The 23,484-nt window shown below is 41.4% G+C and overlaps 1 protein-coding gene across 1 annotated transcript in view; it reads right to left on the minus strand.

Annotated features, from left to right (window-relative positions):
• The window catches only part of LOC121858196, a 57,113-nt gene extending 37,561 nt beyond the window's left edge, over positions 1 to 19,552 (minus strand). The window contains exons 1-3 of the mRNA XM_042354407.1: positions 19,524 to 19,552; positions 17,154 to 17,238; positions 4,803 to 4,890 (exon numbers count right to left, since the gene is read on the minus strand). Of these exons, the coding sequence (XP_042210341.1) occupies positions 4,803 to 4,890; positions 17,154 to 17,238; positions 19,524 to 19,552 (202 nt within the window). The remainder of the gene's footprint in view (positions 1 to 4,802; positions 4,891 to 17,153; positions 17,239 to 19,523) is intronic.
• Between the last annotated feature and the right edge of the window lie 3,932 nt (positions 19,553 to 23,484).

The following is a 23,484-nucleotide window of genomic DNA, read 5'->3' on the forward strand; positions in this document are numbered from 1 at the left end:
CTGCGAGATATTTCTGTTGAGAGTAGTGAACACTTAAGTGATCAATCGCATGACGATTTATGTCGTGGAACCCTAAGGTCAGGTAATATGTACAATACAACACCTGATTACGGGCAGGATACCTCTCAGTCTACAGAATCTCACAGTGTGTCAGAGATTAATTTTCCTCTTGCATCCAAGCATCTTTCAGTTAGATCTAAGTTGGCTAGCAACTCACTAGCCATGGCTACATCTAATATCAGCATGTTATCTTTCTAACCAACCTAACATTGTTCAAGTATTGCCGCGCAGTGATCGCATTCGCGAGTTTATTGCGGAGGACGACTATCGTGTAACCACATTTTTAAAGTCATGTGTAAATGAAATGAAAAACATTCATATAACAGGTGATGATGAACGCAAAGCGTTTGTACGCGGTCACACCAAAGAAAGAAGTTACGCTTGCCAGCATTTGCACGCTAGTGGTCTTGCACATCGTACTTATGCGAAGTTGAAGAAGCCTTTAATTGGTCTATTTGAATTAGGCGCACAGAAGGGACAACTGAACTGGATGCTTAGGTGGATTGATCATCTGCCACGGACGATTTGCGCAGAAGACACGATGAGAAGTGTTTCCCTTGCTGGCGAGGTCTGTCAAGATATCTTAACCAATTTTGGTGGTTCACCCTGGGTGGACAAATACAATAATATGTCTCGGGACAATTTTGCACAATTAATGGAGTTCCTTGGTTTCATCCTAACAATCCGTGACCCGGCATATATTCATACAAAGACACCTGATTATAAGCCCGATGAGGACATTTTGGATTATGCAGCCAAGATCGCTATTAAATCATCACGTACTCCCCTAGCAAGGACAGTAACACCTGTAGCGTCAATTCAGCAACGAGTTCCTAAGAACTCAGCAACAAAGAAGTAACATTTAGTATGCACACATTGCAAGAAAAATGGTCATACTCTTGATTTTTGTTACCAACTTCAACGAAGTGGTGCTAAGCCGAAAAACAAACCAACCCCTCAACCACCACAGCGACTAGGCCCACCTAAGACTTTTGCAACAGCTGCTCAAACCAGGTCTGCTTCAGACCAGACAGCTGACGTGTGGTGTTTATACCATGATTTCCCACCCATACTACGGAGGATTGTGTAGCATTCTGGCGATGTAGACAAATAGGGATGGAGTTACCCCAGGTATCCCACCACGGTAAGTCGAGTCGTCGCTTTCACAAGAAGTCGGGGGAAGACCAACGTCAGTCCCAGACCGACATAGGGTAGCTATACCACTACCAACACGCGACAACGCTTCTGTTGCAGCCTCGTTAATAGCGACGCTAACCAAAGCGGAAGTGTTATCAATTCTGGCGAGGGTTGGGTCAGTCAAGTTAGCGTTAGACATTGATACGGGTGCTTGTGCAAACGTACTTTCTTTGGCAACCTATCAAGAAGAGTTACAACTTAGATCCCCTCACAGAGAATTTTTGATTCGACCTACTGACACCGATCTCTCAGGAGTTTCCGATACTCAGCTGGACATAACAGGAATGGTAACACTACCACTACGTTTTTCTAGACGTGGTATATCCTTTTCTGCAGATTTTTTTTATAGTCCTAGATCTTAATTTACCAGCTGACGGTTTAATAGGTCTTCCAACTCTTAAAACTAATTTGATAGATGTTCAGCCAAGCAAACATACTATCACTGTTAATGGTATTTCCTACAGCGCCATGCACACGTCTGTGTCATTGCTCTCCTCAAGGGTGAATTTGTTGTCCAAGCTCCTACTACGAGGACGATGGATTCTGAGTCAAAGCGAGTCCAAGACCTCACATACTCACTTCCCCAGCATGATTATAGCAGTAATAGTTGGACGATCGTACCTGCAGTTTTAACGGGTACTCTCCATTTTCAGAAAGAGGACATCACCAAAGCCACTGATGTTTTACCTAAAGTGTCCACGGGGACGGATGTAGTCTGTCTTACGGAAACATGCAAGGTGAAAGGCTTATCGTGCGAATCTACATTGAGCACGATTCGTCCTGGTGGTTTAACAGACGTTCTAGTTCTCAACAGAACAGGTGCGTTACGAATATTGAAAGAAGGATGTTATTTGTGTGATTTTCTAGTTTATCATAAAAATGTTGCCCAACAGCCTATGCAATTTCCAATTGGTAGTGGTTCACCTTCAATTAAACAAACCAGACAGGAGAGGATAGATCAAATAACACCAAATGCTAAAGTAATTGATCACCCTCAAGGCAAGACTAGGCTCCTGGAGTTCCTTGCCGACTACCGAAACATTGTAGCTTTACCTGGGGGACAGCTAGGTCACACAAATTTAACCTCACATTACATATCCCTAAAACAAGGCACAAACCCAATTTGCATACCAGCTTACCGACTACCACATAGCCAGCGCGCTGTAGTCCAGGACATGGTTCAGGATATGTTGGATCAAGAGGTTATCACACATTCAAAATCCCCTTTCACTAGTCCACTATTTTTAGTCCTGAAGAAGGCTGGAGTGGCACCCAGTAATTGATTTTAAGCGCGTCAATGAAAATACTAGCCCAGCTAGGTACCCAATGCCTGTCTTGAGTGATATTTTACAATACTTATGCAAGGATAATGCTGTATTTGGCAACCTTGATTTGCTTAGCGGTTATTGGCAAATACCTCTGGATGAAAAATCTCGAGAGATTACTGCTTTTAGTACGCCATTGGGTCATTTTGAATTTCTGCTGGTGCCTTTCTGTCTCAGAAATACCCCACTGACTTTTCAAAGGATGATCAATACCGTGTTTGCAGGGTTGATAGGGACCACAGTATGTGCCAACTTAGATGAACTCATCGCAGTCAGTAAGGGTGTAGATACACATATTGCTAAACTCCGTGAAGCTTTCCAAAAACTTACTACAGCAGGACTCAAAGTCAAACTTTCTAAAAGTGAATTTTAAAAATCCAGAATCCAATTCCTTGGTCATTTAGTTGACGGTGACGGCATTCATACAGTTGATGACAAGGTTAAGGCTGTTGCCCAGTTCCCACGTCCAACAACTGTTGATAAAGTACGTAGTTTTCTCGGTTTATCTGGGTATTATCGTTCTTTTATTAAAGGTTATGTGACATTAGCTTCACCCTTGACTAAGATACTTAGGAAGGATGCAACTTTTGTATGAAATGCTGAGCAAGAAGATAGTTTTAGTGCATTGAAGGCAGTACTTACCAATGCCCCTGTTTTAGCATTTCCTGACTACTCTCAAAAATTTACTCTGTGTACCGACGCCTCAATACAGGGAATCGGTGCTGTACTTATGCAGCTGGACGCACGAGGAAAATATGGAGTGATTGCTTTTGCAAGTCTTAAACTTAATGATGCCGAAACACGTTATTCAGTAACGTATCTAGAAACGTTAGCTGTTGTTTGGGCAATGAAGAAGTTTAAAGACATAATTTTTGGTTATAAAATAACCATCTATACAGATCACGTGACAGTGACAGAACTGTTTCACGGTAAAAATCTTTCAGGTAGACTAGCACGCTGGTATCTGACCATTCAAGAGTTTGAACCCTTATTTACCGGGACGAGCGAATGTGGTCGCAGACGCTTTGTCCAGAAACAGCACCAGTGATGCCTCTATCATCGTTCACCCACTCGCAATTAAGGAATGAACAACGACTCGATCCATTGTGGTCTACAGTAATTTTCGCTCGAGAGTCGGAGGAGAGGGCTAAGCTTCCCAAGTTACCTCTTCTGTTCAATCAATTTGAATAATAATAATAATAATAATAATAATAATAATAATAATAATAAAAATAATAATAATAATAATAATAATAGGATAATAATAATAATAATAATAATAATAATAGGATAATAATAATAATAATAATAATAATAATAATAATAATAATAATAATAATAATAATAATAATAATAGGATAATAATAATAATAATAACAATAACAATAATAATAATAATAATAAATAATAATAATAATAATAATAATAATAATAATAATAATAATAATAATAATAATAATAATATAATAATAATAATAATAATAATAATAATAATAGGATAATAATAATAATAATAATAATAATAATAATAATAATAATAATAATAATAGGATAATAATAATAATAATAACAACAATAATAATAATAATAATAATAATAATAATAATAATAATAATAATAATAATAATAGTAGGAAAATAATAATAATAATAATAATAATAATAATAATAATAATAATAATAATAATAGTAGGAAAATAATAATAATAATAATAATAATAATAATAATAATAATAACAACAACAACAACAACAACAACAACAACAACAACAACACCAGCACCAACACCAACACCAACACCATCACCAACAACAACAACAACAACAACAACAACAATAATAATAATAATAATAATAATAATAACAATAATAATAACAATAACAATAACAATAACAATAATAATAACAATAATAATAACAAAAATAATAATAATAATAATAATAATAATAATAATAATAATAATAATAATAATAATAATAATAATAATAATAATAATAAATACACTAATAATAATAATATTAAATACAATAATAATAATAATAAAAATAATAATAATAATAAAAATATAATAATAATAATAATAATAATAATAATAATAATAATAATAATAATAATAATAATAATAATAATAATAACAACATGCACTTTCACCTCGGTACAATAAACACAAGGAGTGATGAACACTCCCTCAGGTAAGTGGACAAATTCATTAGTGACTCACCGTAATAAACATCCTGCAGGTGTTGGGGATCCCTGGCGTTGACGATGATCCTCCACAGGTACACCAACACCACCAACATTGACGAGCACTGAAGGTACACGCAACAGTCAATCATTGAAGGTACACTCAACAGTCAGTGATTGAAGGTAGTTTCAACAGTTAGTCATTGAAGGTACACTCAACAGTAAGTGAGTAAAGGTGTACTGAACAGTTAGACAGTAAAAGTACACTCAATAGTCACTCATTCAAGGTACACTCAACAGTCATTCATTGAGGGTACACTCAACAGTCAATCATTGAACTACAACTGTCCTTGATTGAAGGTACACTTAACAGTCAATCACTCAAGGTACACTCAACAGTCACTCACTAAAGGAAACGTAACAATCAGTCACTGATGGTACAATCAACATTCAATCATTGAATGTATGCTCCACAGTCTGTGTCTGAAGGTACACTCAACAGTCAACAGTCACTCATTGAAGGTACACTCAACAGTCATCGCTCACCGGTCATTCAACAAACACCACTCACTAGTCCCTCACTAGTGACATACCAATCACGACTCACCAGTTACTCATTAATCACTATTCACTCACAATCCCCATTCACCCAGTCACCACTCACTTACCATTTGCCATTCACCAGTCACTCACCACTAGTTACTCACCAATCACCACACACCATTCAGTAATCACTAGTTACTTACTAATCACTCACTAGTCAACAGTCACTCACCACTCACCAGCCATTCACCAAGTGCTCACTAGGCATCAGTCAATTTATCACTCACTAGTCACTCATCACTCACAAGTTGCTCATCACTCACCAGTTGCTCATCACTCACCAGCTGCTCATTACCCATCAGTTGCTCATCACTCACCATTTACATAATACTCACTGATCATTAGTGACTCACTACACATCACTCACCAGTCACTCACCTCTCACTAGTTGATAGTTACTCACCACTCATTCAACACCCACTAGTCATTAGTTACTCACCAGTCACCGTACACATCATTTACCTATAATCACCATTCACCCCCACTCACCACTCACCAGTCACTCGTCACTCACTACTCATTCAACACTCACTAGTGATTCACCACTCACGTCACATTCACCACTCATCTCTCACTCACCACTCACCTCTCATCTCGCCACTTACTACTCAATTAACATTCACTTGTCACTCACCATTTACCACAGACCACTCACCAGTCACTCACCAGTTACTCACCACTCACTTCACACTCACCACCCACCTCTCACTCATCACAAACCAGTCACTCAGCGGCCTACATCCTCTTCACACACATTGACAGAACCTCCATCCATATAAATTCTATCTTCATGTGTAGATATTTTGAGTATGTATTTCAGAAATTATGATAAAATTTGAATAAACATCGTCCTTTAATATGTGGGAAGCGTAGATGTGTTCCCTGTGATGTGATATATAACATGATAATTATAAACTTTTGTTTTTTTAATATTGAACCCGATATATTATGTTATTGGGTTATTGAAGTGCTGACGTCATTTGCTGTTTTAACAAAAAAAATCGAGATTACGGAAATAAAATCTCGTAGTATTTGATATTACGATTTAAATGTTAGAGCTTTTTAAAATACGGCACAAATTGTGCATATTTTCATATCTTGTGTCATAAAAATGTGCATGTTTTCATTTTAAGTCATAAGTATGTTGAGATTTTTATCTTAAGATGGAATTGTCTTTAATTTTGATATTACTAAAATAAATATTCAAAAAAATTTTTACAAGACAAAATTATTCTAACCTACATACCCTCAGACATATAGAAATAAAAGATCTTCTCTCTTCAAGCGTGTGTGTGTGTGTGTGTGTATGTGTGTGTGTGTGTGTGTGTGTGTGTGTGTGTGTGTGTGTGTGTTTTCTTTTATTTACTCGGTAGTGCGAATATGTGTGTAAAGCACCACTCAACTCCTCCACCCTCAACACCCCACACCTTCACCCTCATCACCACACACGTTCACCCTCAGCACTCTACACCTACAACCTCACCACTCCACACCTTCACCCTCAACACCCACCCCACATGCTCACCACTCAACACTCTACACCAGGGGTCACCAAACTTTTTTCACAGTGGGCCGGATAACTGAAAGAATGACGAGCGCGGGCCGCATAATATTTAAATTTAAATTGTATCACAACGTCTCGTGTTCCATACGTTTTATCAAGCAAATTCAAGTACCGTCGGCGGGCCTGATGAACTGGCGTCGCGGGCCGTAGTTTGGTGACCCCTGCTCTACACCGACAACCCCACCACTCCACACCTTCACTCTCAACACCCCACACGTTCACCCTCAACACTCTACAACGACAACCCCAACACTCCACACCTTCACCCTTAACACCCCACACGTTCACCTTCAACACTCCACACCTTCACCCTCAACAGTCCACACGTTCACCCTCAACAAACCACACCTTCACCCTCACCACTAGACACGCTTACCCTCAACACTCCACACCTTCACCCTCAACACCCCACACGTTCACCCTCAACACTCCACACCTTTACCCTCAACATTCTACACGTTCACCCTCAACACTCTACACCTACAGCCTCACCACTCCACACCTTCACACTCAAAACTCCACACCTTCACCCTCAACACTACCACACCTTCACCCTCAACACTCCACACGCTTACCCTCAATACTTCACACCTTCACACTCAACATTCTACACGTTCACCCTCAACACTCTACACCTACAACCTCACCACCCCACATCTCCACCTTCACCACTCACACGATTACCCTCAACAATCCACACCTATACCCTCAACACCCCAAACGTCCACCCTCAACACCCCACACCTTCACCCTCATCACCACACACGTTCACCCTCAGCACTCTACACCTACAACCTCACCACTCCACACCTTCACCCTCAACACCCACCCCACACGCTCACCACTCAACACTCTACACCAGGGGTCACCAAACTTTTTTCACAGTGGGCCGGATAACTGAAAGAATGACGAGCGCGGGCCGCATAATATTTAAATTTAAATTGTATCACAACGTCTCGTATTCCATACGTTTTATCAAGCAAATTCAAGTACCGTCGGCGGGCCTGATGAACTGGCGTCGCGGGCCGTAGTTTGGAGACCCCTGCTCTACACCGACAACCCCACCACTCCACACCTTCACTCTCAACACCCCACACGTTCACCCTCAACACTCTACAACGACAACCCCAACACTCCACACCTTCACCCTTAACACCCCACACGTTCACCTTCAACACTCCACACCTTCACCCTCAACATTCCACACGTTCACCCTCAACAAACCACACCTTCACTCTCACCACTAGACACGCTTACCCTCAACACTCCACACCTTCACCCTCAACACCCCACACGTTCACCCTCAACACTCCACACCTTTACCCTCAACATTCTACACGTTCACCCTCAACACTCTACACCTACAGCCTCACCACTCCACACCTTCACACTCAAAACTCCACACCTTCACCCTCAACACTACCACACCTTCACCCTCAACACTCCACACGCTTACCCTCAATACTTCACACCTTCACACTTAACATTCTACACGTTCACCCTCAACACTCTACACCTACAACCTCACCACCCCACATCTTCACCTTCACCACTCGCACGATTACCCTCAACAATCCACACCTATACCCTCAACACCCCAAACGTTCACCCTCAACACTCCACACCATCACCCTCAACACTCCACACCTTCACCTTCACCACTCCACACCTTTACCTTCAACACTCCACATGTTCACCCTCAACACTCCACACCTTTACCCTCAATACAACACACGTTCACCCTCAACACTCCGCACCATCACCCTCAACAATCCACACCTTTACCCTCAACACTCCACACGTATACCCTCAAGACTCCACACCTTTACCCTCAACACAACGCACGTTCACCCTCAGCACTCTACACCTACAACCTCACCACTCCACATCTTCACCCTCAACACCCCACACATTCAAACTCAGTACTCAACACCATTACCCCCAACACCCCACACGTTCTCCCACAACACTCCACACCTTCACCCACAACACCCCACACGTTCACCCTCAACAATCTAAACCGACAACCCCACCACTGCACACCTTCACCCTCAACACTCCACACCTTCACCCACAACACTCCACACCTTCACCCTCAACACTCCACACCTTCACTTTCACCACTCCACACCTTTACCCTCAACACCCCAAAAGTTCACCCTCAACACTCCACACCATCACCCTCAACACAACACACCTTCACCCTCAACACTCCACACGTTCACCCTCAACACTCCGCACGTTCACCCTCAACACTCTACACCTACAACCTCAACACTATAAGAGTTAAACTCAACACTCCGCACGACAGCCTCACTACTCCACACCTGCAGCCTCAACACCCCACACGTTTACCCTCAACACTCCACACCTTCACCCTCAACACTCCACACCTTCATACTCAACATTCTACACCATAACCCTCAACACTCCACACCTTCACCTTCACCACTCACACGATTGCCATCAACAATCCACACCTTTACCCTCAACACCCCAAACGTTCACCCTCAACACTCCACACCATCACCCTCAACACTCCACACCTTCATTTTCACCACTCCACACCTTTACCCTCAACACCCCAAACTTTCACCCTCAACACTCCACACCTTCACCCTCAACACTCCACACCTTCATACTCAACACTCCGCACGTTCACCCTCAACACTCTACACCTACAACCTCAACACTATAAAAGTTTAACTCAACACTCCACACTTTCACCCTCAACACTGCACATCTACAACTTCACGACAGCACACATTCACTCTTAACACCCCACACGTTTACCCTCAACACTCCACACCTTCACCCTCAACACTCCACACCTTCATACTCAACATTGTACACCTTCACCGTGAACACTCCACACGGTCACCCTCAACACTCCGCACGTTCACCCTCAACACTCTACACCTACAACACCACTGCACACCTTCAACCTCAACACCCCACACCTTCACCCTCAACACTCCACACCTTCACCCTCAACACTCCGCACCTTCGCCCTCAACACTACTCACCTTCACCCTCAACACTCCACACCTTCACCCTCAACACTCCACACATTCACCGTCAACACTCCATATCTTCACCCTCAACACTCTTCACCTTTATCCTCAACACCTCAACACCTTAACCCTCAACACTTCTCACCTTTATCCTCAATACTCCACACCTTCACAAGCACTTTCGCCCTCACCACACCACACCCCCCACTCTAAACACTTAACTCCTTCAACCGCAACACTCCACACCTTCATCTGCAACACTCCACACCTTCACAATAATCACTCTACACCTTCACCCACAGCACATAACAAATTCAGCCTCAACATTACACACTTTCACTCTCAATACTCCACACTTTCACCCTCAACACTCCAAACCATTATTCTCAACACTCCACACCTTCACCCTCAACACCACACCTTCACTCTCAACACTCCATATTTCACCCTTAACACTCCACACCTTCACCCCCAGCACTCCACACTTCCACCCTCAACACTCCACAACATCCCTCTCGTCTCTCTACACCTTCACCCTCAACACTCCACAACTTCCCCTCAAACCCGAAACCCTCATCCTCAACACTCCAGACCTTCACTCCAAACACTCCAGCTATGATACAATGGTATGAGTTATTAAGAATGTTTTCTATGTTGGTGAGTTCTGAGGTGACTAATGAGGCCGATACGGAACGAGCAGGGTCGTTCACAGATGTTGCACATTAGGGGCTACATGTAGTGCGTGAGGGGCGTCGGCAGCGTCTTTCCGGCGTTGGGGCTGGTCTGCCTAGTTTTTCAATCGGGCTAACTCGAAAAAATTTATACCTTCTTGTGTGGAGAAAGCGTCTCCCAGGTAAGGGGGGTCGATTTGACACTTTTTCAGGTTTGTCTTAAGACTATCCTTATACCTTTTCAGTTGCCCGCCAGCGTTACGTTTACTATACGTTAGGCGACTGTGAAGTAGCTGCTTTGGCACTCTACTGACGTCCATATGGGTAACATGGCCAGTCCAGCGTAGTTGTTCATGGATAGTGGTAGCCTCGATGCTCCAACAGTTGGTGTCAGCAAGAATACTGGCATCTGTTGTCTTGTCCTCCCAGCGAGATCGGAGGATGGAACATAAACTACGTTGGAGAAAATTTTCAAGTGCCTTGAGGTGTCTCCTGTATGTGACGCATGTCTCGCTGCCAGATTGCAGTATAGGGAGGACCACTGCTCGATATACATGTTGAATATAATCATCGACGTCCGCGTTGGTGGACAGGTTGGAGCCCAGATACCGAAGGTGGGTAACATTAGAGAGGGTAGTACCGTTAAGCTAGATGGATGGTGGAGGTGTGTCTAAACCAGGGGAAGGCTGAAAGAGAATATGAGTCTGATGTACATTCACCTCAAGGCCGAAGCGTGCATACGCATGTGCATAGGTGTTCATGATCTCCTGTAGGTCGCCTTCAATGAGAGCGACAAGGGTGATGTCATCTGTGTGCTGAAGTTCAATAATTGAGGCTGCCGACACCTTTGTTCCTGCTTGGAGTCGTCTTATGTTGAAAAGACCCTCGTCCGATACTCGATGTCCACCCTGCTAGCTAAATTGGCACTTGCACAAGTAAGGAAGACAGCTAAGAAAATGGAAAAGAGAGATGGTGTCGGTACACACACTTGTTTAACCCCCGTTTTGATGGGGAAGACCTCAGACTGGGTTGCATTGTGCAGGACACTGCCGTTCATGCCATCGTAGAGTTGCCTCACAATGGCGATGAATTTTTGTCGGCAGCCAAATTGGCTGAGGGTCCACCTGAGGGTGATGAAAGCCATATACAGGTCACGATGCTGTTCTCTGCACTTTTCCTGTATCTGGCGGGCAGCAAAGATCATGTCAGTGGTGCCACCCGATGGTCTAAAGCCACATTGAGATTCTGGAAAGAAGTTTTCCGCATCAGGAAGAAGTCTGTTTAGCAGGATTCGTGCGATAATTTTACCAGCTACGGACAGCAATGAGATCCCGTGGTAGCTGCCACAGTCTGATCAGTCTCCCCTGTTCTTATAAATATTTATGATGAAGGCGTCTTTAAGAGCTTGGGAAATTACCTCCTTTTCCCATATATTCTTCAGGAGAGAGTGGAGACGGCTGGTAAGCAGAGGTCCACCTGTTTTATACACCTCGGCTAGGATTTCATCAGGCCCTGAGGCTTTGTTGCTTTTCATCTGTTTGATGGCAGTAGCTACCTCATCCAGGGATGGAGGATAGCTGTCGTGGGTCAGCTCTGGATGCTGAGGGACCTGCTGGGTAGTCAGCACATCCACATCTGTGTTTCGGTTGAGCAGTGAATGGTAATGCTCTTTCCATGCTGAAGGATGCCTTCATCGTCTTTTTTTAGGGAGTTACCATCAGATGAGTGGGGGGTGCGCCATGAGTGATTGGCCCATAAAATGTTTTAGTTGAATTGGAAAATTTGCGCATCTTGTGCTGATCTGCAATTTTTGTGTTTCACATGCGTTATTTTTAAACCAATCGTTCTTTAGATTGCGAAGTTCGTGCTGGGACGACTCTTTCCTCTTGAGGAAGGTATCAGCTTTGGTCCGAGACTGAGGGTTGTTCTGTCAGTCAGTTAAAGCAGCAGGTTTATCATCAATGAGTACATTGATTGCCGGATCATTTTCATCAAACCAGTCCTGGTGTATTCTTTCGATCTGACCCAGGGTCTCTCTGCAGGTTTTTGACATGACAGTGTCGAGAATATCCCAGTCGGCATTGGGGATTTGGGTTGTTTGTTGTCGGATTGTTTATCAGCCGATGTTCGAGCTGCTCTCTGAAAGCAGGTATTACCACTGGATCCTCCAGATACTTATTGTTAAAACCTCTTCTGGAGGCTTGCTGCCTTCGCCGTTTTGGGGCGACATGAAGTGATAACTTGGCTCTGACGAGCCGATGATCAGTGTAACAGTGGTCTGAGCCACGCATGACTCGGGTGATGAGGACATCTCGACGATCTCTTTCTCCGACAATGATGCCATTGCTTGGATCGTGGGTATTGCCATGAATCCTTGAACTTGTCGACCTGCCTGAATAAGGTATTGGCGATAGTGAGGTTGTGTGCAGTACACTTGCTAAGGAGTAGTAGGCCGTTGGGATTACACTTGGCTAGTCCATTTCTCCCTATGGTTCCCTGCCAAATGTCAGCATCTCTGCCAACTTTGGCATTGAAGTTACCAAGGAGCACAACCTTATCTTCTCTTGAGATGGAGGTTAGCACTCTGTCGAGGTCGGCATAAAAGGCCTCCTTGGTGATATTCTCTGCATCCAGTGTTGGGGCGTATGCCCTTTGTCACAAGGGCGGTTCTTCTTTCAGAACGCTCATTTGTGCCAGTATCCAGAAGGGTCCTCACGATTTATGCAGAGACCATAAGAGGATTTATAGCTTTTTATTTTGGGATCTGTGATTATGTTTGTGTTGTCGACCGCATAAAGATGACCTTACTGGGTACGCTTGCCCAGTCAGGTTGGTTTTTTAGGAAGGCTATGTTTAGGGCACCTTTTCCAGCCTCCTCCCCGTGTGGGGTGAGCAGAGTGGCTCCTCGAAAGGGTTGCTTAGTCGCACAGACAGAATTGCCCAGATCCTAGTGCATAAATGACCATCTTATCTTTGCCGCCCACGTGCAGATTTGTGACGAGAGACTCCCGGCAGCCGTCTCTGCCACACCTTCAGTCCCAACACTCCACACCCTCACCCTCAACACTCCACACCCTCACTCTCAACACCCCACACCTTCACCCTCAATACTCCATACCTTCATCCTTAACACTCCACACTTTCTCCCTCAACATTCCACACCTTCACCCTCAATACTCCACACTTTCATCCTCAACATTCCAAACCTTCACTCTCAACACTCCGCACTTTCACCCTCAACACTCCAAAACATCACTCTCAACACCTCACCCTCAACACTCCACACCTTCACTATCAACACTTCATACCTTCACCCTCAACACTCCCCATTTTCACCCTCAACACTCCACACCTTCACTATCAACACTCCATACCATCACCCTCAACACTCCCCACTTTCACCCTCAACATTTCACACCTTCACCCTCAGCACTCCAGACTTCCACCCTCAACACTCCACACCCTCAAACCCTCAACACTCCACACGTGGGCTGTCCACTTCCCAGGTGCTAAAACGCTCTAATTTTAATTTTTTCCTCAGCTGAAACTCTTTATAAGCAGTTTACAGTTTCAACTGTTTCTATAAACAGTTAGCAGTCAACTGCCACAACTAGAATTATAATTTTTACATTACTAAATTAACGGGGCGATTTTATTGTCGTTGGCATGTCTCTGGTCATATGTTCATTAAAGTATAATATACTCTATTTAGAAGATTATTATTTATTAATCGGTGTTGTTATTATTATCACAATTGAAAGTGGGTCCCGGAGGCCTGGCGGTTCTTCAGGGACAGTTTGGATACTGACCTACAACGCCAGTGTGGCTGGCATTTACAGCTGGTTGAATTTTAAGTGCCGCCGGATTATTATTATTATTATTATTATTATTATTATTATTATTATTATTATTATTATTATTATTATTATTATTATTATTATTTTCAAGATACATAAACTAACGTTTTCAAATATTTTGTTAGTAAAACATCGTAACAGTGGGGCTGTTTGGATCATGCAAATTAGGAGAATCGTAGGTGAACAGGAGACATAATTTAAGAACAAGAATAATTATCTTTACATTTTAGGTTCAAATTTCTGTTCCTAAATAGTGGTGTTATTATTATTGTTATATGGGACAATTTAAATCACATTTAGAGCAATCTAACCTTTCTTAATATTAATAAAGTTGACCCAAAATAGGTTAGGCTCGGTTCAGTTAGATTAGGCTAAATTACATAGGTTTGATTAGGTCAAGTTAGATTACGGTAGATAGGTTTGGTTAGGTCAGATTAGTTTAAGTTAGATATGTTTGGTTAGATTAGTTAGGGTATTTAAGTTAGGTTTAATATATAGTTTAATATAGTTAACTATTGATGACATTTACGTTTATGATTGTAATATTGTTTATCTACGTGATCCCTAACACGCATGACACGTTATTAACACTGTCATTAAATTCAAGATGCGCATGGTAGGTGTAAGTAACTATACAGTACTTGCTCTTGAATTTTTTGCAAGATTCCTATATAAAGTGCGTTATGTATACAATATATAGTGTGAATGTCGTAATTCTGCAACATATTGTGTCATATCTGTTGCACATTAAAATTTGAAAAATCAAGTCCCAGTATATATTTCATTCTCAATTGCCACATGTCGTGTTGTACGCCGGTGTACACTATTTGTAAAAAAAAATTGTATATCTAGTTATATAAATCACATTTCCATACTTTGTTACTGACTGTATTATCGGTTATAGAACTACCCCAAATTGTTACCCTTTTCTGCATTTGCTTCAGCTGCGTTTTTCCTATTTGTATTTCGCAGTGTTTGTTTAACGCTTTTAACTTTTTTTTTTAACTTTGCTGTCAGCAGTTGTGTCAAATCATCACTTCAACACACTAGGTGTTCTGACGATTGACAAAGGCACCATCAAAATGTATTCAAAGTAAAATCAAATATCTGAAACACACTGTTTGGTGGCTTATCTCTCATGACTGCCATTACAGTAGGTTCGTGTGATTGCCTTTGCGTGCATGGTATTGCTTGTGCATGAAAGCTTTTAGAGTGTCCTCGTACATAAAGACATGGCACATCCTCGTTGGTGTGAATATGCAAGTGAATATACACCAACACACATGACATCACGCTCTTGTATGAGGGCATCAGCAGCGACAAATAGTTTGTATACACGCTATCGTATGCAAGATAAGCTTCTGTATTGTATTTGCACGAGCGTTCTTTATGGGTGTGTATAACAAGAGAGAGACCAAGAGACCGGTTCATCTGTTGAGGTCCATAACACACGTAAACCCAGGACAACATTCAGTATATGCCGTTTTCTCATCTCCAACACCATTTACGATCCCCGTGTTTCCTTTCCGGATCGATTTTACACATTTAACGCCCAAAACTCTATTTCCTGGCCTCCAGATAAGTGAGTTAATATTCCTGAGAATCACTAAGAGCCCGAAGATTTGAAACGTATGTGTCTGCCTCAATATTCAGAAGTCAGCCACACACACACACACATATTATCGTGACCGTGACACCGCTGACTCATAACTAGATGAGCTTATCGGACACATTCTCTTCTCAAAATTTTAGTAAATATTATAGAAAAAAAATCTGATATTAATAACCAATCTGTCCACCGTTACTCGTAAATTTTGACGTCGTGCAGGTTTGGGTGTGAAGATGATGGTGTAGGTGCAGATATGGGCGTGAAGATAGGGTGTGGGTTTTGGTGTGGGTGAGAAGATGAGGGTGTAGCTGTCGGTGTGGGTGAGAAAATGAGGGTGTAACTGTAGGTGTGGGTGTGAAGATAAGGGTGTGTTGTAGATGTAGGTGTGAAGATGAGGGTGAGGTGTAGGTGTGGGTGTGAAGATGAGGGAGTTGATGTGGGTGTGAAGATGAGGGTGAGGTGTAGGTGTGGGTGTGAAGATGAGGGAGTTTATGTGGGTGTGAAGATGATGAAGATGATGGTGTGAAGAGGAGGGTGTAGGTATGAATGTGAAGATGAGGGCGTGCTGCGGATGTGGGGGTGAAGATGAGGGCGTGGGGGTGGAGATGAGGGCGTGATGTAGGTGTGAGTGAAGAAGAGGAAGTGATTTAGGTGTGGGTTTGAAGAAGAGGGGATAGGTGTGAGTGTTTGTGTGAAGATGAGGGTGTGGGTGTAAGTGTTAGTATGAAGAAGAGAGCGTGTTGTAGGTATGGGTGTGAAGATGAGGGTGTGGTATAGGTGTGGGTGTGAAGATGAGGGCGTAGTTTCGGTGTGACTATAAAGTCATGGACGTACTGTAGGTGTGGATATAAGCTCGTGGGCGTACTGTAGGTGTGGATATAAGCTCGTGGGCGTACTGTATGTGAGGATATAAGGGCGTGGGAGTTCTATAGGTTGGATATAAAGTCGTGGGCGTACTGTAGGTAAGGATATAAAGTTGTGGGCGTACTGGCGGTGTTGATATAAAGTCGTGGGCGTACTGTTGGTGTGTATATAATGTTATGGACGTGATGTAGCTACAGTATACTCACAATAGTGTAGACGGCAGCGGTAAGTGCGGCGTGGTAGGCGTCGAAGCAGCCCCGCCCATTGGCCCGCACCACAGGAGTCGTCAACCTGTAAAAACAAAATACACACTCTTAAATATCAACAACTCACTTGCACCTTGGTCAAGTGGTTATCGCAACTGAACTAACAATACAAGTCCAGGGTTCGAATCCACACTTAAGCGAGTGTGGTTGTTATCAGGTGTAAATTAGTAGCTACTACTGCATATGATAATAGTTGAGATATTATGAGTACAGTAATCTTATCTTCACTGACCAACTGTTGTCACGTTATGCTAAGGCGAAACCCTTTCTTTGCTGTGAGTTTATGATATAAATTATGTTTTTTTTATAATATGACTAGAGGAATCGCCGCCCTCCGGGCGGCTCTTTCGCTAGGCCACGGTAGGACGCCACCTTCCGGGAGGCTCCACATTGTCTCACTGTAGTGCACTAAGGTAGACCACATTTTTGGTTTTGCCATTAGCAGCAAGTATGTACAGATTTTTGCCAGTTCCCACTCTGGAGCATCCAGCATAGAACTGTCCATGAGAGAAGCAAGGAAACACCAGGTTTAGGCCAACCATCTTTAGGGACTGTCCCTGGCTTTTGTAGATGGTCATGGCAAAGCTCACGTTAAACCGGACTGAAGTCGCTTGAACTCAAATGGCAGGTCAGTGGTGATGAGAGGTATCCTTGGTATAAAAACGTTCTCTCCTTTAGCTTTTTCTGTCAGTATTGTAGCTTCCAGTACATGTGGCATCGTGTTCTTCTTGTGAGCGACTCATCTCTCATTTTGAGTATGATGTCTCGTTTCTCAAACTCTTGACCGACAATCAGGATGGCTGCTTCATCAACTACAGGAGGATTGAATCTTCTTTCATGTTCTCCCTTAGGGGTCGTGTTTGCTTTGATCCTGACTATGTACTCGTCAGAAGGCATGTTTTCCAGGGCATTTTTAAATGATTGTACATACGTGTTGCGCTCATGCAGCATTTCTTGGATAGATAGGAGAATGTCATGTCTGACACCTTGAATGTTGGCACACCTGATAGTAGTCTGCTTTTCATGATCTCCTATGAAGTAGATTTGGAGGAACTTTGCCAGCTCATCTTCCAGTGGTAAGAGGGATCCTGCTTTGTGATAGACTTGACCCTGGACTTTGAATGTGGGCATGTATCCGTGTTCACGAACTACTCTGCTAGCTCGAAAGGATGTCTTCTGGAAGCATGAATTGTACTTCCGTATATTTTCCAAGAAGTGTTTTGACTCTGGCGTTGTTCCCAGCATGAGAGTCCTCAATGGTTGTGGTAGTTTTTCAAAATTTGGCAGTCGTACTTTCCCACTAGAGCAGCACAGTCCAACAAATTCTCCTTTGTACTTCTTTGCACCGCAGTATTCACATTTCTTATCCATGTTGCCAATGACAACAGAGGGATACTTTTCATATTCTATATATAACATCATCCATCATCACCACTACATATAACACCACCCATCATCACTACATATAACACCACCCATCATCACTACATATAACATCATCCATCATCACTGCATATAGCACCATCCATCATCACTACATATAACACCATCAATCATCACTACAGATCGGTAAAGTAGTTTCCGAGATTCTCGTGCGGACACACACACACACACAAACACACAAACTAACACACAGACATACTTCTTTGTTATATATATATATATATATATATATATATATATATATATATATATATATATATATATATATATATATAACATATATATATATATATACATATATATATATATATATATATATATATATATATATATATATATATATATATATATATATATATATATATATATATATATATATATATATATATATATATATATATATATATATATACTGTATATACATAGATACGTCATATTGATGTCAATTTACGACAAGCAAAACCTTATTTTTACTTGAATTATAACACAATAAACCTTAATTACTATAGTTTATGACAGCACACACCTTATTTATTATAATTTACACCACAAGCTTTATTTTTTTTAGTTTACGACACCACAAACTTTATTTATTATAGTTTACGACAACACAAGCCATATATATTATAATTTACGACATAAAAAACCTTATTTATTTTAGTTTATGACACCACAAACTATATGTATTATAGTTTACGACACCACAAACCATATTTATTGTAGTTTACGACACCACAAATCTTATTTATTATAGTTTACGACACCACAAACCTTATTTATTATCGTTTACGACACCACAAACCTTATTTATTATAGTTTACGACACCACCAACCTTATTTATTTTTGTTTATCAGACTATAGCTAACAGTAAGTAGATGCCCACGTGGTAACCCATGTAGATTGACACACCCAAAGTGAGATGCAGTCCTGACCCTGGATAGGTCACGGCCACTAGGTACCTGAGTTAACCCGGCGTTATGACAGTGTTACACCTGGATAAGCTGTCCAGACCTGACCCAAGAGAGGTCAGTCTCATTGACCCAGAGTCCTCACCGCCACGCGATTAGCTTAACCCGGCGACATGACCGTGTTAAAGAAACCACACCTCGCCAAGACAAACCCGGGTAATAGTTGAATTGAATTGAATTGAATTGAAACAGTTTATTTAGCCAGAAAAACCGAGATACACAGTGGATAATAATAACATTAATAACATGGGTGAGCCAGTTGAGAACCTGAGCTCTCTTTTAGGCACCTAATATACTGTCTACTATACATTTATCTCAAAGAAGTATTATATAACATTTAACATAAGAACATTAGAAAATAAGGAGTCTGCAATAGGCCGGTTGGCCTGTGCATGGCAGCTCCTGTCGAGAGTTACTACCACTCTCTATCATCCATGAATCTATCCAGCCTTTTTTTAAACTTTCCAGCGTTCCAGCACTTACTACAAAGTTGCTAAGCTGGAATAGTACAATAGCATAGTGGTAATAAGAACATCTCATAATGTTACCACGGTTATCACTTCAATATTTATTAATTGTATATATTTATTATTATTTTTTTTGTGTTTATATAGACATAAATTATAGTGGAATTGAAAAATAAGTATAATGGGGGAGCAGTATAACATGGGTAGTACAGGTTGTACAAGAGGACAGAGCTGTCAGGATTATGTCTAGTTGGCAATTGTGTTTATTGCAATGGTAATTACCTATCTATTTACATGATAATTTCCGATAAAACGTTTTTGATGGTACAATAAAAGCAGGTATTGTAAATATAGTAGGTGTTACAAGAAATATTATTACTTAGACAATAGATATTTTTTAAGAGATGATTTAAAGGAAAGGAGAGTAGTCTTTGCTTGGATGGGTAAGTTGTTCCACACCCCCACACCGTGATATCTTATGGAGGTCTGAGACTGAGAGGAGCGCATGGGGGTGGTCTTAATAGCTCTGGGTGCCTTAAGTTGTATCTCCGATTATTCCGGAACTGGAAATAGTTATTGTCAAGCAAGTGATTGGTAGATTTCTAAACAAAGAGGGCACAGCAGTAGGTGTTAATATCTTCGAATTTTTTAATATTCAATATAGCAAATTTTTCGTTTGTGTGATCTGTTTTCTTCAAGTATGTCATTGTCCGTACAACTCTCTTTTGTGCAGAAACCAGAGATTGTGTTTTTGAAGAGCCAGAGGCCCCCCCATAGTGTGTGACAGTGTATCAGGTGTTGGTAAACAAGATCACGATACATTTCTTTCATTGCTGTGAGAGTGAGTGACTGTCGAGTGTGATACATGATACCGCACTGTTTAGTGACTTTACTATGAATGGCTTGTATGTGGTTTCTCCAGTTAAGTTTCTCATCAACAATAACTCTGAAGAATATAGTATTTTGTTCGCATTTGAGGACTGTATTACCAAGGTACAGGGGGTCCAAGTCTGGGGGTAAGTTTTTCCTTTTGTGAAAGATCATGTAGTGGGTTTTCTCAAGGTTTAAGGTCAGTTTATTACGTATTACCCAGGTCCTGACTTTGGTCAATTCAGTGTTCATAGTTCTCATCAAGGAATGGAGGTCTGAATTGCTAGCATAAAGATTACTATCGTCTGCAAATAAGTTGTATTTTATGAGTGTGCTGGCGTGGACTATGTCGTTTATGTCCATCAAAAACAGTACTGGACCGATAATGGAACCTTGAGGGACGCCATACAAGATTGGCGAGGAGTCAGATTGGTGATTATCATAGCAGACATACTGCAATACTGCATCCTGTTGGACAGATATGAGGTAAACCAATTGTGGGACAGGCACCTGGACAAACACAGCTGTCCCTATCTAACCAGTTTAGTGTTAATTAGGAGAGGTCATGTGCCGGCTCTCCTCCAATATTAAGGCCCTGCAGCCCCTTCCACGGGGCATTGCTTTCACATCACTGAAGACAGAAGATGGAGTCACGCTCGTCACTAGTCGAAGTCGGGAGGGAGACTTCCCTCCCCAGCACCGCGTCTCTAGCTAGCAGAGTCTCCCATAGGAGACATAGTCCAGCAGCACTCACTGGGCCTCCCTCAGGTCACACGTGAGTCATTGACAGAGCTATCCATATTGTGAGTTACTTATGGTGGGAAGTGTATCCATTGCATGTTTGTGTCCGAGAGTCAGTGTCTAGTAACGTAAATATAATGTTCTATTAATGTGTCTGTGTCATTAAGTGAATAATAAATAGCTGTACTTAGAATTGGTGTTTAAAAAGATTTCCCCTAAGAACGTATTTACAGTTAAATAACTAATCGGCCACGCTAACAAACTTCCCCACTTTCCAATCCTACGACGAAACAACTTCTTCCTGTACTTTCTATTTTTAAATCCCCCCTCATTACAGACACAATAACCTTATTTATTATAGTTTACATCACAAACCTTTTTTTATAATATACGACACCACAAGCATTTTTACTAAAGTTTACGACAACATAATCTTTAATAATTTTAATGGTTATGACACCAAAAACCTTAATTATTATAGTTTTTGATACCACAAACGTTAATTAATATAGTTTATGACACCATAGATCCTAATTATAATAGTTTACCACGCTACAAACCTTAATTATTATAGTTTATGACACTATGAACATCAATTACTGTTAGCATATCACACAGCGAATCTTATTTATTTTTGTTATGAGCTTTCGACAAGGCAGTCTTGTTCTATGTATTATTGCATCCCTGCATCACTGTATCATTGTATCATTGTATTTCGGTTTCACTGCATATCTGAATCCCTATAATTTTATCGTTGTATCATTGTGCACTGTAATATTGTATTGCTGTATTATTATGAAACTCTATCATTGTAACAGTGTATCATTGTATCAATATATTACTGTAACAGAGTATCACTGTATCAATATATCACTGTATCAGTATATCACTGTATCAATATATCACCGTATCAGTATATCACTGCATCAGTATATCACTGTATCAATATATCACTGTATCAGTATATGACTATCAGTTTATCACCTTATCAATGTATTACTTCAAAGTTCATCTCTTTGTGCCATACAAGCCTATATACTGCATGTGCCATAAACCCCATACACCAATTGTCTATGAGTCGTGCTGTGTCTTCAACTCAGAACAAGATCCAACATCAGACTTCAGATTTGCCACGCTAGGAGGCTAGTTTATTAGACACCCCTTGCATCCTGTACAAGGCGAAGCACAAAAGCGTTTACATCGCTCAACAGGGAAGCATGTGGAGTTCATGCTTTCCTTCGTGCCTCATGCATTAAGGACGCAAATTGCCGGACGGACAATGGGATTTGTCAGCAAGTTACGTACAGTGACAGGAGGAGAAATGTGTAGGGGGAGAATTCACAATATAATTCATGTTTTTGGCAAAGCGTGGCAGGTCCCTTATAATGTCAAGTGCAAGAGGAGGGATATCTGGTCAGGGAGGAAAGTGATGGTGACGGATGGTGGCCTGAAGGAAGAAGTCATAGGGCAATTTTAAAACTTCATCGACCTTGAACCAATCTTAAGTTAACGTCAACATCAAGATGGCGTGAGTTGAGTTATTGACCTTTTACACATTTGTTTGTTTTTCAATAATACTGCTAAACTTTTTTTTTAGAATATATTTCATTAAACGTTAGAGTTCATTTGACGCCACCATGGTACTTATATCCGTTAGGTAGCAAGCAAATGGAGAACCATCATTTATGGCTCTTACGGAGACTCGCTCGCCTTCACCCTTTCTTTTCTCTCCTCCCTCTCACTCGTCTCTCCGACCCCGCCTCTAGCAATATTGCGGACAA

The sequence above is a fragment of the Homarus americanus genome, unplaced genomic scaffold, assembly GCF_018991925.1.
Source record: "Homarus americanus isolate GMGI-L3 unplaced genomic scaffold, GMGI_Hamer_2.0 scaffold57980, whole genome shotgun sequence".
NCBI lineage: Eukaryota > Metazoa > Arthropoda > Malacostraca > Decapoda > Nephropidae > Homarus > Homarus americanus.